The 17937-nt window shown below is 43.4% G+C and overlaps 1 protein-coding gene across 3 annotated transcripts in view; it reads right to left on the minus strand.

Annotated features, from left to right (window-relative positions):
• The window catches only part of SLC39A11 (solute carrier family 39 member 11), a 258114-nt gene that overhangs the window by 234429 nt on the left and 5748 nt on the right, over positions 1-17937 (minus strand). For 2 of the 3 annotated variants that reach the window (XM_081849900.1, XM_081849901.1), the window contains one exon: positions 2593-2751. The exons of the other annotated variant lie outside the window; for it this stretch is intronic. In XM_081849900.1, the coding sequence (XP_081706026.1) occupies positions 2593-2751 (159 nt within the window). The remainder of the gene's footprint in view (positions 1-2592; positions 2752-17937) is intronic. 3 annotated transcript variants of the gene reach the window in all.

Consider the following 17937-nt stretch of genomic DNA (forward strand, 5'->3'; position numbering starts at 1 on the left):
AGAACCAATATGGACTGCCAACGTTTTTAGACCCTGTAGAATGATGTTTGCATGGCACCTGCTTCAGGCAGGTGGCTAAAAAACTATGTTATTTTCTCAGGTTTCAATCAACACAATATGGCTGGTTTTATGTTGAGCTGCTTTGGAACTGCTGTTCTTACACTATGTATTGGCTTTGCGCTGCATTCTCTGATTTATTGAATTTATATGTAGCCATTTTACTGCATTTTATTAAATTTAAAAGAAAGCGTCTTCCCTATGATGGGGAGAAAGTAGACAAAATGAGCAGACAAAAAGAGCTACCTGCTGTGATCAGGAAATTTCACATTCCATCTTATTCAGGGGGAGCAACTAAGGTACTCATTAATACATAGCTGTCAACTTACAGATTTGAAAATAAGGGACCAGCAGCCTCGAAAATAAGAGATCAGCAGCCAAAATAAGGGATTTTCAGAGCACAGGTATGTTCAACTTCTGAGCCCCTCCAAGCCAAAGGCAGAAAGCCCAGCCAGCAGCCAAACGAAGCCTCAAGCGGTGGTTCCCACAGTGCAGCAACCCAGCAAAGGGGATGCAGCAAGAAAAACCACCGTCACCTCTCCGCTGGGAAGCACTGAGCAAAGGCGAGTCCCCAGGCAACGCGGCCAATTTGATCGGCACAAGGCATGCAAGCTCCATCCCCCAGTCGTTCTTAGACTCCTTATTGGGTGAGCAATGCTGCCAATCAACACAGCTGGAGCCTCCCTCCTCCCTGGCCGGCAGGGAGAGAGGGAGGGAGAGGAGCTGCTTCCTTTGAAACCCAGGAAATTTAAGGGACATCATCAATAAGGGACAGCAGCAGGACACGGCGCTGGGATAAGGGACTTTCCCGCCAAATAAGGGACGGTTGCCATCTATGCATTAATATCTTTAGAGTACAGCTATTTTGGCCCAGACGCTTGGCCCAAAAAACCTAAGGAAATTTATTGATTATTTTTTTTCTGTAAAGAAAATACAACCCCCTTTTATAGCACTGCTTTAAATGAGTAGTTGCTAAAATACTAAGCCACCACCATCAGAAATAATTGCCCCCAAGCACAGCTGCCTCATGAGGCAGTCCCTTCAGGGAGAGATCCAATGGTATTTTCCTCCTACAAGTAGCAGAGGCTATTACTGTGTCTAGGCTCTTAAGAAGAAATTGAAGCAAGGCATGTTGTTCAAAAAAGCAATTCAGGATCTTCAAATTGAAGGAGGGGAGGAATGCTACCTGAGCCAACTAAAATCTCCTCTTGGATTTAAACAAAAAACACAAAACAAAACAGAAGGAGTTGAGGGAGGGAAGAGAGAACAAGCCCTACCAAACAAGAAATGAAAAAGCGGGTCATAATTTCTCATTCACATAACCCCAAGAGAAAGAGCAATGCAAATATGCAGGCTGCCCTGTTAAATATATCCTCAGAAATATCTATATATCCAGATCACCAGTAGAAAATGATAAGGTATCTTGCTTCTGCTCAAGCAGAACCCGGTGGAAGAAACAGCTTCTCCGGCAGCTTCATTTCACCCACCAAAGCACACAGAATATTAGGATTTGGTGCAGGGATTTGCTATAGCAGCAATTCCCCAAATCTCCATGAGTCCCAGGTTGCAAAGGTATTTATTTGTTTCCGTCTATATTCCACAGAGCACAGAAACTTTTAAACAAGGGATGGGGAATCAGTGTCCTTCCAGATGTGGCTGCAATACAACATTTCTGGCCACTGAACATGCTGGCCTGGAGCTGATGGGGGCTGGAGACAGACAATATCTGGAAGACCACATCCCTCCCGCCCCCAATCTCTTTTTAAAACCAGTATGTTACTAGCAACACATATACTAACTAGACTAAGAGTAGCAGCAGCAAAGTCCTGCCACGGTGCCCCATTTATCTTAAATTTATGAGGACTGGGGCGCGACCACACTTGAAAAGATGCAAATGGCAAACCAAATTATATGACTTCATCGAATTGGCAAAAATGACGCAAAGAATTAGAAATCAAAAAAATGCAAAGTTAAATGATGATTGGAACAAATTTATGGTATATATTGAAGGTAATTTTAGAAACTTACCAACTATAGCAGGTATGGTTTAAAACTTCCGGTGTACAAGATAAATACCAACACCAGCGGTAAAAAGGAATCTAGTAAAACTGGAAACCCGAAATCAGCAGGGAAGGAGGTCAGGCGATATGTGTCAATTGTTATATATTCTAAGTTTCTTTTCTGTATTTTTCTAGGCCTTTTTGCCTTTTTTCTTTGTGTTTGTTTTCTTTTTAAACTCACTTGTTACTGGGATAGTGAGTAGTCGCACTATGTGTTTTCTTTTTTTCTTTTTGTTTTTCCTTTAAATGTTTTTTCGTTTTTCTGTTTTGGTGATGTTTGTGTTATGATGAAAGTCACTCAATAAAAAGAATAAAAAAAAAAAGAAAGAAAAGATGCAAATGGTCTATGGATCCTTACTTAATAAACCCAACAATATAATAAAACAAGACCAGTTTCCAGGACATGTAAGATGAACCTAAGATTGACTTTCCTGGCTGCCACCAAATTATAGAGACTGTTGGAAGGGCTACTCACCAGCCAAGGGAGAATGAGGTCAGCAAAGTACACAAACGCAGCGCCCAGAGTGAAACCAACAGCTACGGGGAAGAAGGCAAAGGCCCCAAACTTTCCAGAGTCCTCCGCCAGTTCAATGGCAGGTGCAAGGAGAGACCAGTAAGAAGCAGCCAGCATAACCTAAAACGACAGAAGAGTTAATGCAAATTAAGGATGCAATAATGTAGCCCTCTTCGGTCATTCTGGTGTGCGAGAATTATGGCAGCGTTGGATACAACATGGCATTTCCAATAAAGGCTCCAGCACCACAAGTGGAGATGCAGATTTAAGGCCTCCGATCAATACTTATTTCACTGCTACAATAAGATTCACGGGTACTATGTTGCATTTCTATGGCAATGAACCAAGATAATCAAATTTCTACCTGTCCTTTGTTCAATAATTTGAGACACCCGAATCCAGTAACTCCACAGGGTAAAATCTCCCTTATATTTATTTTATTTTTTTCCAAATCCAGATGCCTGGACTGTAAACCATGAATATAGGAGCTGAATTGATTTTTTTTCTTTTTAATATAACTCCCACTTTAAAAAAACACAAAAAACCAAGGTAAAACGTCCAACGATATTGAGAAGCAATTCCTGTCCTATTATGTGGCTAACATGCCTTGGAACAACAGAACTATCCAGGAGATTTGGGGAGCTTCATAACAGGTTGTGAAATGTTTCACTACAGACAAATCATGAGCTGCAACCACGTTCCTTTCCTAGTTTTCAGCTCGTGGTTTGTCTGGGGGACATAAACCACAAGATCAGGTTCAGACAACACATTAAGTCAAACTATGACTCAGCTTACAGCAGCCAGAGGACTGAGAGAGGAGTGTAGCAGCTGTGATAATCTCTCTGGGAACACTTAGGCCTCTGTGTTTGCACTTAGTGTTATGCATGAACCAGCTCCATATGCTGAAATTTGGTGAGAAATGTAGGTGGGAAGAAGCTGAAGATGATACATTTCTGTCCACCCTTCCAAGTGTTGTAAGCCAGAAAATAGCTTATCTCCTGAGTTTACGACAATAAAACTCAGAAACGTGAGGAGTTAGGAGTCCAGAGTTGTTTATTGCAAAGCAATAGGGTACCGTTGGATTGTTCCGCAAAACTGAAACCCCACCCGGTGGTCCAGGCAGTTGTATTTATAAAAATTCAAACAAAGCATTTCAGTTTTCAGCAATCATCTACATCATTACCATAACTTCTCTATTAGAAACACACCCAAGGATTTACATGGGTACACATTATCACATTTATTGTGGCCCTTTAGGCCACTGCCACAAAAGGAACTCCTTTAAGTGTATCGTTTGCACATAATGCAAGTATAATACAAACCTGAACACATACAGAGGAGCAAAATAGCAGTATTCCTGTTCTCAGTAGCCACCATGCTAGACTTTCCTGAGGTCTAAGCATACAAACTTTTTTCTCAAAGAATTTCAGCATGGATTTGAAATATGATGCTGAATAACATTTTTCATCCTTTACATGTTTCATCCTTTACATGTTTCTGTCAAGAGCAATTTAAGAACAACGAAAAGACAAATCTTGACTCCGCCAAAGCATAGTCAAAGCAGCAATAAGCACATACAAAATACAGCATGCTTATTCCACTGAGAAGTAATGATGTCAAAATAACCCTTCCAAACGGGAGGCTAGAGACTAAGCAAATAGGCAATTTTAAGACCGCTGCTTCTTAAAAATGGACTGCACTGTCAAAGGGAAGTAGCCACTGTGCTCTCTTTAAAGACTGTTTTGTTTTTGTTTTTTTAAAAAAAGAGTAAATAATCACTTGTTTATGGCCTTTCCTCCCCACAGACGCTAGTTTGAAAGTGCTCCAATTTCTCCTTAAACAGCTGCAAAGCACCTTCCCCACTTAAACTCCCATACTGTGAGGCCAGCAGCACGTTATCACCATACTAATACATGTTCTTTATTTGGCCCTTTGTCCAGCCGACTGGTCTTGGAACTAGGGAGCTTTGGTGCACAACAGGGCTGCACCAGCAGCACCCAGCAACTCTTTCTCTGAGGTATTTTTTAAGTCTGCTAGTGAAGAAGATGGAATATGAAAGGAAGCGGGGGGGGGGGGAGAGAATGGGGGGGACCCAAAACACGGAAAGAAAAACTTGAGTAAATTTAAGTGCCATGTTGCAGGTTGAGGCTAAAGGACTGAACATGGCGAAGGCCACTAGTTCAGTGGACTTTTTCTACCATGCAAGAAGGAAGGGAACAGAAAGCTGCTCCAGAATCTGAGAGGGGTTTTTCTTCTTCTTCATTTCTGTTTCTGATCATCAATGTGGCTTCGACGGCACCAAAAGCACCCGCATTGCAGGGGGTTGGACTACAAGACCCTAGTGGTACCTTTCAACTCTACAGTGGTACCTCAGGTTAAGTACTTAATTCGTTCCGGAGGTCCATTCTTAACCTGAAACTGTTCTTAACCTGAAGCACCACTTTAGCTAATGGGGCCTCTGGCTGCTGCCGCCGCGCCACCGCAACACAATTTCTGTTCTCATCGTGAAGCAAAGTTCTTAACCCAAGGTACTATTTCTGGGTTAGCGGAGTCTGTAACCTGAAGCGTCTGTAACCTGAAGTGTATGTAACCTGAGGTGCCACTGTACAATGTAAGTAGGGACAATGGGAAGGGGTGCTGCGGGCTTTAGAAAGCCATCAGCTTTCTATCCCGTATTTAACAGGTAGCAACCAAATTGCTACCTGAGGGAAAGTTTTTCAGATCCTCCCACACAGAAGCCTAATAATCCTTCCACTCGGAAATTTAGAGACTTATAGTTCACGCCCTGTAAAACCACTGGATTACTACAATACAGTTGTACCTCGGGTTACAGACGCTTCAGGTTACAGACGCTTCAGGTTACAGACTCCGCTAACCCAGAAATAGTACCTCAGGTTAAGAACTTTACCTCAGGATGAGAAAAGAAATTGCACAGTGACAGTGCGGAGGCAGCAGGAGGCCCCATTAGCTGAAGTGGTACCTCAGGTTAAGAACAGTTTCAGGTTAAGAACGGACCTCCAGAACAAATTAAGTTCTTAACCCGAGGTACCACTGTATTTGGTGCCGGATGGGGAGGGACCTCATCAAATAAGGCCCCCTAAGACACAGCCCAATAATAAATGCTGAGCTTTCCTCAGCATTTTCCTCAGATTTCAGCATTTTGAAGTCTGCACACACATCCTTTCCTTGACTTCATCAGCGAAAGCAATTACGCAACTGCCAAGGAGCAACACAGCTGCAGGAGAAAGATCGACTAGTACACTGTCACAGACTGCCTTCCACAAATTAGAACAACTGTAACGATTTTATCATTTGCGCGCTCACAATGCAGACATACGCCCCCTCCCCAGGAAGGCTACGCAACTGTAATTAATCACAGGTGAACTTTCTTTTGTCTTCATTATATAACAATTACGTTTGGTGACACTCCTGTGCCACGCATTTGAGGATTTCATTATTACTATGGCTTGCGTTGAAAGTTATGCCAAGTCTCTCAATTCCACTCGTGCAAGGATATATACCCTTGCACAACTGAACTTCTTCCCCTCTCCTCTCCACCCACTCAGTCTGCTCAGGGGTTTCCCAACCCTATGAAATAGATCTGGAAAGGGTGGGGAGAGGAGTTTCGTTGTGCAAGTGTAAATCCTTGTGCAAACGGAACAAGGGCGCTGTATATGTCCCTTGGTTCTTAAGTGATTTTGTACAGTGCCTGGAGAACTCGCTTTACGAAGTGTCTGTTATGAGAATTATCAGGTCTAAGATATAAAATAAATGTACCAAGCAAACACATACATAAATATATAAACCACATGTCTGAAACAGTACAGGGAAAAGTCCTGAAACCATTTTGTCTCTCCCAAATTGACCAAAAATGTTTCTCTGCAGGGAGGGAGGAAATGGGGAAAACCTCCCCATTGTCTCTTTGCTCACAAATCCTGCCTTAAGGGCACATTTAAGATATGAATAGGGTGAGCCTGTGACCTGGGCTCAAGACTCAAGAATTAAGTATTTATCATCACAAAAGAATAGCCAGGCTGTCCAGGTAAACCCATTAACAGCCAAGTAAACCCATCAACAGGTTTCCTGCCAGCCAGGATTCTGTTGTAGACCACCCCTTCTGTGATGTATGTATGATGCATGGGGGGGGGGGTCTTGTGCTCCAGGGTGGGCAATTTCAAATGTCTATATAAGGCCTCCTGCCTCCTGCGTGCGGTTGTGAGCACCCTGTTACAACAGTTAATAAAGATCAGGCTTACTAGCTGCTTTGCTTCTCAATAGTCTCTGGTTGGCCTCTGTTATTTTCTCCTATCAATAGAGAACCTTCAAAAGGACTCTGTATGGGCTCTGTCAGGAGCCTGTCCTAGTCTTGAGTAGGAGCCTGGTAGAGACACATGTCCGACTGGCATATTCTTTGCCTCCTGGTCGATCGTTCAGTAGCTTCAAAAGCTTTCTTCTGCCTAAACATCACAGCGACCAATGCCAACAGACATCGGCACACTTAGGCATCCGCAGAGCCTTCGCAGTTCGCGTGACAGAACTCAGTAGCTCAGCATTTTGGCTAATCTACTTTATTTACATATAAACACACATGGAGCATTCTGACTTAGCTCCTTCCTCTTTCTCATCAGACAGCAAAGAGAAAGGACAAAGGACAATAGTCCCACTTCATGGAACACAGTAATACAAATATCCTGTCTCCGTCACTTCCCACTCTGTGGAATGAAAACATACACCATCATGTGATAGACAACAATCCCATGACTGCAATCACAGAGCAGGAATCTTAACAGGCTCTTGAGTACCCCATAAGGGAAAAGAAGCAGTTTTTTCCTACAACATCCGACAAATACAAACAGATAGGTGATAAATGCAGTAAACAGTGGTTTCTGAAATTCAGTAAGGTCTCATTGCAGTCCTATTTCTCTGTATCATTGTTTCTCAAACTTGGTTCTCCAGTTGTTTTTTGGAACTACAACTCCCATCATCCCTAGCTAGCAAAACCAGTGGTTTTGTGTGGATGGAATGCAGCCTATGATACCAAGGGATACCTCAGTCTGTAGAGCATGGGACTCTTAATCTCAAGGCCATGGGTTCAAGCCCCAGGTTGGGCAAAATTGTCCTGCATTGCGGGGGGCTGGACTAGTTGACCATCGAGGTCCCTTCCATTCCTGCAATTCTATGATTCTAAGGTAAAGAGCCACATCCATTGCTCCTCCCACTTTTATATCATTGGTACGCAGCCTCCAGAATGCCCCCTTGATGAATGCAGCCCTCAGGCTGCGAAAAGGTTCCCTACTCCTGGTTCTGCAGGTTTCCAGTTGCATGCAAGACTGCTGGTACAAGGAAACACAGTGGCTGACCTTAGGAGAAAAGCTTTGGTATTCTGAACAGAGAGTCCTGTTCTGCTTTGACAACAATGCAGTCCAAGTAGCAGCAGCCCAACTGAATGGTACACAGCTCTGATTCAGCTCTGTTTTGCTACTGCTCAGGAACTGGACTGATAGGCCCCCGACCCCACAAAACCCACCATTTATTTACGGTGCTGCTGTTTGTTCAGAAGGAATTTTTTCCTCTCTCTTTTTGGCAGAGGTGTAGCAACTCATCTTTCTCATCTGATTATTTCTCATAAAAAAGAAAAGGAACCTTTGAACAGCATATTGATACACAAGAAAGCGCCCTCCTCTCTCTCTCTAGGACACAGAGTTCTCTAACTAGAGCTAGGAAGGATGACATTTGGCAGTGCTCTCATCCAAAAGCAACAATGCCAGATTATTCTTCAAATTCCTTGTCTCTGAGTCAGTCAGTCAGCCCTGATGGAAAGAAACGGAGCACAACGTTCTTGGTTTAATTACAATTGTCTTTCCCACAGGAGTGCAAGGAAACGGCGTCTTCAAAACCGCCATCATAAGTAGATTGTAATCATAATTAGAAGGGAGTGACACCTCTGCACTGAAACAGTTATATTCCAGAAACCCTTATGAATCTCTTGAATAAAGTCTGAGTGCATCTGCCCACCCTCTCAAATTTTAGGAGTTAGCTACAGGGTTTCAACCTTTCAATTTCATATCTATATTTCTGAATTCACACAGCATCAGCTTCCATCAGAGCTGTTAAGAACATGCCAAACAAGTTATTTGCATCTAGCCCAAAATTGCAGGCAAGCAACATCGTTCACTGGAGGCAATCTCTGTTGGTGAAATGAACTGTTTAAAGAAAAAAGTTTTCGAGTCCCAGAAAGAATGAGGAGGTGGGTTGAATTTAATTAATTTCAGTTCCTTCAGTTCACTGCATCTTCTCATTCTGCATTTCACTTCTTCTGCATGAAAGGGAATCCTGCAGTGCTGAAAAAATGCTGCGATCTATTTTACCTTTTTTATTAAAAAAAGAATGATCCAACTTACCTAGGATGTGCAAGTCAAGGGTGCCTAACCTCCATTACCATTAGTGGGAAGAAGAGCCATTGATTTCAGCAAAAAATAGGCATGCCTGATTTGGTCTCCAAATTGCAGTCAGCGGCAAGGACCCAGAAAAGTCCTTGTGCACACACACAAATTGCTTCCATATACATTGGTTGGGGGATTGGTTTTGCCTTCCAGCACCTGCCATTTGTACCACCGGAGTCCTGCTCTGGAGGGCTGCCTTACTATTAGGGGGCTGTTCAGTTGGCTACTGATGAATGACAGAAGCTAGGGAGGGAGAACTGTTGTGTTAGCTGAAGGAACCCCATCATTTTCTGGATCCAAACCATTGTGTCTCCTGCCTTCACCTCCCTGTTGTGTGTGCCTATCCCACCCAAATGCTTTCAGCTAGGCTTGTGTTGGCTAAATGAGAAACCTGGACGCTGCCGATTTCCATCAGATCTATCGCTACTTCTTGTACTCTTCTCTCTGCTGGCTCATTTATGAAAACATTTATTTCCCCAGAAAATCTCAAATCGCTTCCTTCTTTATCTCTCTCTCCCACACACTAAAATAATTACGAAACCAAAATGAAATCAAATATAAGATGAAGCAGCCGTTTAAAATTTTAATCCTCGCTTAAAGCTCTGGCAAAGCAAGGACGTTTTTACAGCCTGTTCAGACTGACACTGATGCTTTCTTAGTCACTTCTGGGAAAAGGTTCTGAAGTTTAGAAAGTACTGTATTTTTCCGTGTATAAGACTAGGTTTTATCCCTAAAAAATAATGTCGAAAATTAGGGGGCGTCTTATACACGGATAGTGCCAAGGGTGGACTGGCGATTGGTTGTTGCCGCAAAAATAGGGGGCATCTTATACATGGGGGCATCTTATAGACGGAAAAATATGGTATTTTTTTGAGATCCCCGCCCACTGCCATCTCAATTTGGATTGGCTGGAGTCCTGCATCTTGCTTCTGACAGTGACCAACCAGATGATGATTACACACATGCACACACAAAACAAATGCTTCCAGGAAGCCTATAAACTGGATAGGAAGCCACCACAACCTCCTACTGTTGCCGCTTAGTAACTTGGAGGCTGGAATGCCCCTAGCAATAGCCTCATGCTGCTTCTCCATAAACTAGGGCAGATCTAAGAGTGCCCCAGCAGTGGCATTCCCAGCGATGGGCCCACACGGCACTGGCATGAATTATTTTTCTAAGTGCCCCAAGCGTTTCTGAATGGTAATGAATCTGGGGAGAAACTGAAAGTGGGTGCATGATCTGGGCTGCATGGTAAGATACTAACCGGAGGAAATAAGATTCATTTGGGGTATCTGTCTAGAAAGGATTTGAGGGAGGAATGAATTGATTTGGAGCAGGATCTGTTGGAAAATTAACTGGGGATTAAATGTATTGAAGAGGAACTGAGGTAGGGTGCAAATTAATTTACGTGGGGCACACTGGATGGGAAATTAGATGGGTTGCATTCTGTGTGACATTTAAATTCTAAGCTTGCATCGATGCATATAAATCAGCTTATGCAACATTTATGCAAAGTTGCATCTAAGAGCCCCAATGTTATAAATACATTAGCAATGTCTCTGGCTCCCATGTTCTTATACCTGCTTCAATTAAAACCCTACATACCCCACCAATGGCATGCATATCCTCTCCAGACCAAAAGCCATTTCCTGTGTCACCTTTCATTTCATCCACCAACTAAAATGAGATGAGTTTTTTATTCCAATACATAGCAAAACTCCTAAGGCACTGAGGAACGCAGGGAGAGAGTGTTGGCAGCAAATGCTTCAAATTAAAAGAGTGCATTTTCAGAAGAAAAAGAGAAACCAAGGGGAGGGGACCTTCCTTGGGTTTTTGTTTTGTTTTTTAAAAGGAGTTGCCGCTCATTAAGGCATATCTCAAAGAACAGGCTTACTCTCAAGAAAGTTATCTCAGCTCTGCAAAGCACAAAAAGGACTCTCAAGTGTCCCTTTTGAATATCTAAGTCGTGGGTAGGCCTGGGGGGGCGGATCGGGCCCAATCGCCTTCTCAATCCGGCCCGCAGACGGTCTGGGAATCAGCGTGTTTTTACATGAGTAGAATGTGTGCTTTTATTTTAAATGCATCTCTGGGTTATTTGTGGGGCATAGGAATTTGTTCATTATTATTTTTTCCAAAATATAGTCCGGCCCGCCCCCCCCCCCCCAAGGTCTGAGGGATAGCGGACCGGCCCCCTGCTGAAAAAGTTTGCTGACCCCTGGTCAAAAACAGCCAGAATGAGGCTGCATGTTCTTCATTCTGCGGCCTTACAGTGGAGTTCATGAGTTTGCCATTCAGCTGATGTGACAGTGTCGTACTCTGCATTTCCTAAACCCAACAGCCAACAATCCAAGGCAGGGGAACAGACCGCGTGAAAGGCACTGCATTGTGTGTGGCACAATTCCAGATGCTACTGAGAAAAGATGGAAGCAGCAAAAGATCTACGTCTCTTCTGTAATCTCATTAGATTCTTGGTCGCAATGCCTGTTGAACGTTCCAGCTCAAGGCATCATCTGCCATCTTGAACTCTGCCAAAAGACTCTCGCCAAAAACAAATAAATGAATCGTGAAGAACGCTCCATGCTGTACAATGGTAATAAGGATCACAAATACCTTTCGCACCGTCTGGCACGTATCTTATTTTCCAGGCTAGCATAACTGTTTTAACCAGCAGAAGGTCAATGGCACTGAAGTCACAAAGACTAGCCCTCTTCAAGTGTTATTGTTCATGTTAAGGAAATACACAAAGGGGGCTGTGGAGACACGTCTGCTAGCTTCACCACCACCCCATATTGCCATTCTGGCTGCGCTCCACAAGCTCCAAGGAGCCTCCTGTTGCAAGCCATGTGGGGCCTCTCCATGTCAGACATTCTCTCTCCAACCTGTGGGAATGATGGAGATGTAGTGCTAGAACACTCAACCCTGCAGTCACCCTCACATGTTGACATAGAACCAAAGAATAATCAGAAGAGAGCTAGAGGGTTGCTTCAAGTGAGGTTTGTATACATATCCCATTTGGTTGTAGTATTATACAGAACCGAACAGTTACAAAAGCTTCTTTCAGCTTATCAGGTAAAGGGTCTATAAAGGTAAAGGTAAAGGGGTCCCTGACCATTAGGTCCAGTCGCGAACGACTCTGGGGTTGCAGCGCTCATCTCGCTTTATTGGCAGAGGGAGCCGGCGTACAGCTTCCAGGTCATGTGGCCAGCATGACTAAACCGCCTCTGGCGAACCAGAGCAGTGCATGGAAACACCATTTACCTTCCCGCCAGAGAAGTACCTATTTATCTACTTGCACTTTGACGTGCTTTCGAACTGCTAGGTTGGCAGGAGCAGGGACCGAGCAATGGGAGCTCACCCCGTCGCCGGGATTCGAACCGCCGACCTTCTGATCGGCAACCCCAAGAGGCTCTGTGGTTTAACCCACAGTGCCACCCGCGTCCTGTAAAAAAAAAGAGAGTCTATACTCTGAGGCAAAATTCTTTTCTTCCAAGGCAATAAAGGGGCTAATTTATAGGCAGAAATTGCTGCGCTGGCATAAAGGGTTCAGCTTTTGAGCTATGATTTAGCAGACATGCTTCTCTCCCCCCCCCCCCTAAAAATTGCAGATAATCCAATACGGATTGGTCAGCATGACTGATCATTTCAGTGACTTGACATTTCAGCACTGGAGTTGAAAACAGCCATGAGGAATTTGTGAAAATGATAAGAGAAGATGGTGCTCCTATCAAAAGATTCTAAATGTTACCACAATAGCAAAGACTGAAAAGACAAGTTTGCTGGAGAGTGCTTCTGTGCTAAGAAAACATTGCACAAGCTAGCTAGAAAATAAGGAGGCAAGGCTCTCTCTTTCCAACAGAAATGAAATCTCTTGCTGGGTAGCCAAAGGATAAAGAGAGAGCCTATCAGAAGACAATATGGCTAGATCTGGAGCCACAAGACTGACTATTGAGTTCTGGTTCTCCATTGCTTCTGGGACCTGAACTTTAATTTAGATCGAGCATAGGCAAACTCCAGCCCTCCAGATGTTTGGGACTACAATTCCCATCATCCCTACCTAACAGGACCAGTGGTCAGGAATGATGGGAATTGTGGTCCCAAACATCTGGAGGGTCAGAGTTTGCCTATGCCTGATTTAGATTATTTTGTGCAAAAGGAAGTTGTGAACAATGGTTCCTTGCCCTTTAATACGTTCTTCTGTTGCAAGCGGCATTATATTTGTAATGTTGTTTGCAGAGCAAACTCCTGAATAGCCTTCCTGCTACTCCACATGGAACTTACAAAATCTTAAAATGAATGAAAAATGTTGTGGAGATTCAGCTGATACCAAATCAAAGTTTCATCTAGATTGGTTGGGTGCCAATTTTTGAAAGACTCTTTTCTTACATAAACTCTCTACACCAGATTTCAATGAGCAATTACAGCAGTCTAAAATGATCCATTCTTGGAAGGGCAGGCCTATTTAACTGCGGAGAGAAGAAAGGGAGTGCAAGACACGTCACTGTTTTATGCTGTCCAACCCTGTGTGCAAACATGTACCCAGTTCCTGCATGTGGAATATACAAGAGGTTACTTCCTATACGTGGCAACTGGGCACTAAGAACAAACTCTTTTTATCAAAACTGGATCAAGGTGGTCCTGTTGGGGAGCTCTCATGGGGGGGTGGAGGTGGTAACCACATGCAAAGCAGAGCACACGAGACATGAAGCTGCTTTTAAAGTGATGCAATGCTCTGATGCAAAATATATCAAAGCATTCTGCAGTATTCTGAACTGCCACTTTAAACACACACACACACATACACAAAATTATTTATTATTGGCTTAAAACATGCCTAGAGAGATTGGGGGTGGGGGAATCATATCATTTTTCTGCTGTGATTTAGGCAGCGTTTTTTTTCTATTAAAAAAATGTTTATGGGCACTCTCAATTAGACTCAAGAAAAGCACCATTTTATAGTTCAAATCAGGAAAAATAAATACAGTACAAAGAGTCACAGAATGTTTAAGTGTATGCGTACCCCGGGGGGGGGGGAGCACTGGAATTGGGAAACAAAAATGTATCACCTTTACAGATATAGAATAATACCCAAAACAGTTCACAGAGAATTGATGAACTGCTAACTGCATGCCAAAGATGCCTAAGCAAAGTTTCAACACAATCCCTCGATCTGGTGTGGATTCCCACAGGCTGATAACTGTCTGCTCCAAGGAACTTCCAGGGCTATCTTTCAAGCAGAAGTCCCAAGCTGGGAGTGAGATGGGAAATAAGAGAACACCTTGAGGAGGGGAAGGAAGGAGAAAGTAAAGCTAACGCCAGGACATATCAACTTTCTTTTTTTTTCCTTTTCTATTTTAAAGGCACACCAAGTATCCAGTCCGTGGCAGAATTTGCATGTCCCTGTATACCACGAACGAGCCCATTGCCCTTTCCTGCTATTATGTGGGAGAAGCAAATCGTGAATTTCTGACTTAAGCGTTTTGTCACAGCAGAAATTGTGGCTTGTTTCATCCAAACAAATCATAATCAATACAGTGGTACCTCAGGTTACAGACACTTCAGGTTACTGACTCCGCTAACCCAGAAATAGTACCTCGGGTTAAGAACTTTGCTTCAGGATGAGAACAGAAATCGTGTGGCAGCGGCGCAGCGGCAGCAGGAGGCCCCATTAGCTAAAGTGGTACCTCAGGTTAAGAACAGTTTCAGGTTAAGAACGGACCTCCAGAATGAATTAAGTTCTTAACCTGAGGTACCACTGTAAACCAAGAAGAATCTTTGGTTACAGATTATGGTTTGCTTAGAACAAAACAAACCACCATCCTCTGTTCAGAGGGGCTGCAAAGACAAAGATCCATGGTTTGTTTCTCCCACATGATAGCAGGGAAGATCAAAGCAGCCAAGAGTGAATTTCACGGTAAACTGTGGTTTGCTGTGATATGTGAACAAGGCCTGGATCTGCTCATTTGCAAAGGTGAGGACTTCACTATGAAAAGGAACATTTCCGAGGGCCTTCTGGCGGTTCCCTCACTGTGAGAAGCGAAGTTACAGGGCCTTCTCAGTAGTGGCGCCCACCCTGTGGAACGCCCTCCCATCAGATGTCAAAGAAATAAACAACTATCAGACTTTTAAAAGACATCTGAAGGCAACCCTGTTTAGGGAAGCTTTTAATACTGAATGAATTATTGTATTTTAATATTCTGCTGGAAGCCGCCCAGAGTGGCTGAGGAAACCCAGCCAGATGGGCGGGGTATAAATAAATAATTATTAATTATTATTATTATTATTAGTGCATGCCATTGCATAGAAACACTGGTAGTAGACAGAGCTGGCAGGTGAGGGGACACCCTTTCATAATAATATAGCCATCTGTTAATTCCTCAATTTCTCCACGCAGGTAGACTAGGAAGGTGGGAATCTGACCTGATAATCTCTCAGAGAAATCCTATATGCAGTGATGCTAGGACCAGAAACATGCCACCATGAAGCCAGAGAACAAAGCACACAGGAGTGAATTCCTAATTTAGAATTAAATTCTCAGCGCCTTTTCGATTGGCTGATTGTCACACAACGGAATCAGTGTCACCAGCTTCAGTGTTACCCACAAGCTGCCAAAACAAAATTAAAACATGAAAAGTGTTCTTAAAAGGGGCTGTCACACTGGCTGCTTGTCAAAAACCAGCAAACATCATTGTTTTCTATTCTGGAATGGGAAAAGCGATATTTGTTTCAGAGACCTTTGCGAAACAAAGGAGGAAAGGAACGCCCAGCAACCCACCACAAACTTGTGGCAAGATATATACCATCTAAAAAGCATCCTGGACTTGACTTGAGACTAAGAGTGGGCCATACAACAAGAACTTATATAATTTGTTGTTGATAACCTGCCTATCTGGCTGGGTTTCCCCAGCCACTCTGGGCGGTTCCCGACAGAATTAAAAGCACAATAGATCATCAAACATTAAAAACTTTCCTCAGATGGCTTCTAAAAGTCAGATAGGTGTAGTGGTTAAGAGCGGTAGTCTCGTAATCCAGTGAACCGGGTTCGAGTCTCCGCTCCTCCACAAGGGTGTCCTTGGGCCAGTCACACTTCTCTGAAGTCTCTCAGCCTCACTCACCTCACAGAGTGTTTGTTGTGGGGGAGGAAGGGAAAGGAGATTCCTAGCCGCTTTGAGACTCCTTAGGGTAGTGATAAAGCAGGATATAAAATCCAAACTACTTCTTCTATTTCCTTGACATATATGCTTGATCAATTCACCAGGCAAATATTGTTAGATAATTTTTAAAAAAAATAATTTAAAGGGGGGGGCGGAGAGAAAGCTATGGATGCTAAAAGCTGTCTATTACATTTTTACCCTACACTTCCCTAAGCTTAAGACTGCATACATTTGTCACTCTGTGGTATGCTCACAACAGCCTGTAAATTGGGAGTATCTCAGTTCAAAGTTGTTTCCTCAGGGGAAACAGAACAACAGTGGCTTCCATTAAACAACAAGTTCTAATAAAGCAATGACTGAGTGCATCGTCATCCAGATTTGAAAGAAATACTACCTTGCAAAATCTTCTCCCTCATCCATTCGACAAACCTTCCTACCATTACTTAATTGTCCCTTAATGGAAATCAATCTTGCTTTAATTTTTTTATTTTTTAAAAAAGCTTCATTTTTTCAGTGCAACAGATACAAGCTTGGATTCCTTCACAGGCCCACACAGAAAAACAAGAGACACTGTGCTCAGGATTAAATGGGTGTAGCTTGAGCAATTTACACACACCAAGTTGCTCCATAGTTGATATTCATATGGACTCTCTGCTACCTGACAAAGACTTGCTTGTCCATTAACAGCGTGCCAGGACTTGAATGGGAGCTTGAGAAGATGCCCTGAGGCAGCATCTGTTACAAGGAAAATGATAAAGAGGCCAACAACAAACCACAATTCTGCCAGGAAATCGGGCTCAGCAGAGACCTCCTGCACAGATTTCTTGCTGCTGCTCCTTTCTGGGAGGCATCCTGAGATGTCACCTCAGATTCAGGGTGGAAGAATGATGGGACTGAAGAGCATCTGCTGTCTCATCAAGGAACACAAAGGCAAAAACAAGGCTAGCAATAGCAATGGAACTGCATACAATGAGGATGGCCAATCCTGGAAACCATATGGACCACATTGGAGGAGGAGATCCTTCAAATAGGTCCTCCTAGCCCAGCTTTGCCCAACCTGGTGACTTTCACATGTTTTGAACTACCATCCCCATCTGCTCAAGCCAGTAAGGCTGTGGAAGGTTGTTCTACACACACACACCCCACACACACAAACACACTTTCTCTGGATTAACATTTGCAGGAAGTGCTCTACTTTGGATGCCCCAGCTATCTGAGATATGTGTGAATGTTGACTAGATACAAAGACTTCTTGGCAGTGGTACCCAGAAGCTCTAAGCCTGAAAAGCATACACAGGTAAGAAAAAGGAAGCGATTCAGCTCTGTGGGCTTCTCAAGGCTCAGAGAGACCAATGAACAGAAACCAAAACAACCAACCAAGAGGGTAGGAAGGAAAGGGGAACCCTCTGAGACCCTGGGGTAGTGGCGGTGATAGTGAAAAATGGAATAACTGGGGGTAGGTGGGTGGAGATGCAATGACAGCAATGGTGGGGTGCATGCAAGAGAGATAATAAAAAGGGAGAGCTCAAGAAAGAAGATGAGTATACATCCAGTAAAACTTGAAATTGCTATTGTACGGGTTGTCCCCTGCAACAACCATCATCAGATCACATCCATCTCCATTGACTGAACCATAACCATCACAGTTCTAGTGCTTTTCCACGGTACAAAAACAAGACACCAAGATATGGCCCCTTTTGGATCTTCTAGAT

The sequence above is a fragment of the Podarcis erhardii genome (assembly GCF_964252035.2).
Source record: "Podarcis erhardii genome assembly, chromosome: 2".
NCBI classification, from domain to species: Eukaryota; Metazoa; Chordata; class Lepidosauria; order Squamata; family Lacertidae; genus Podarcis; species Podarcis erhardii.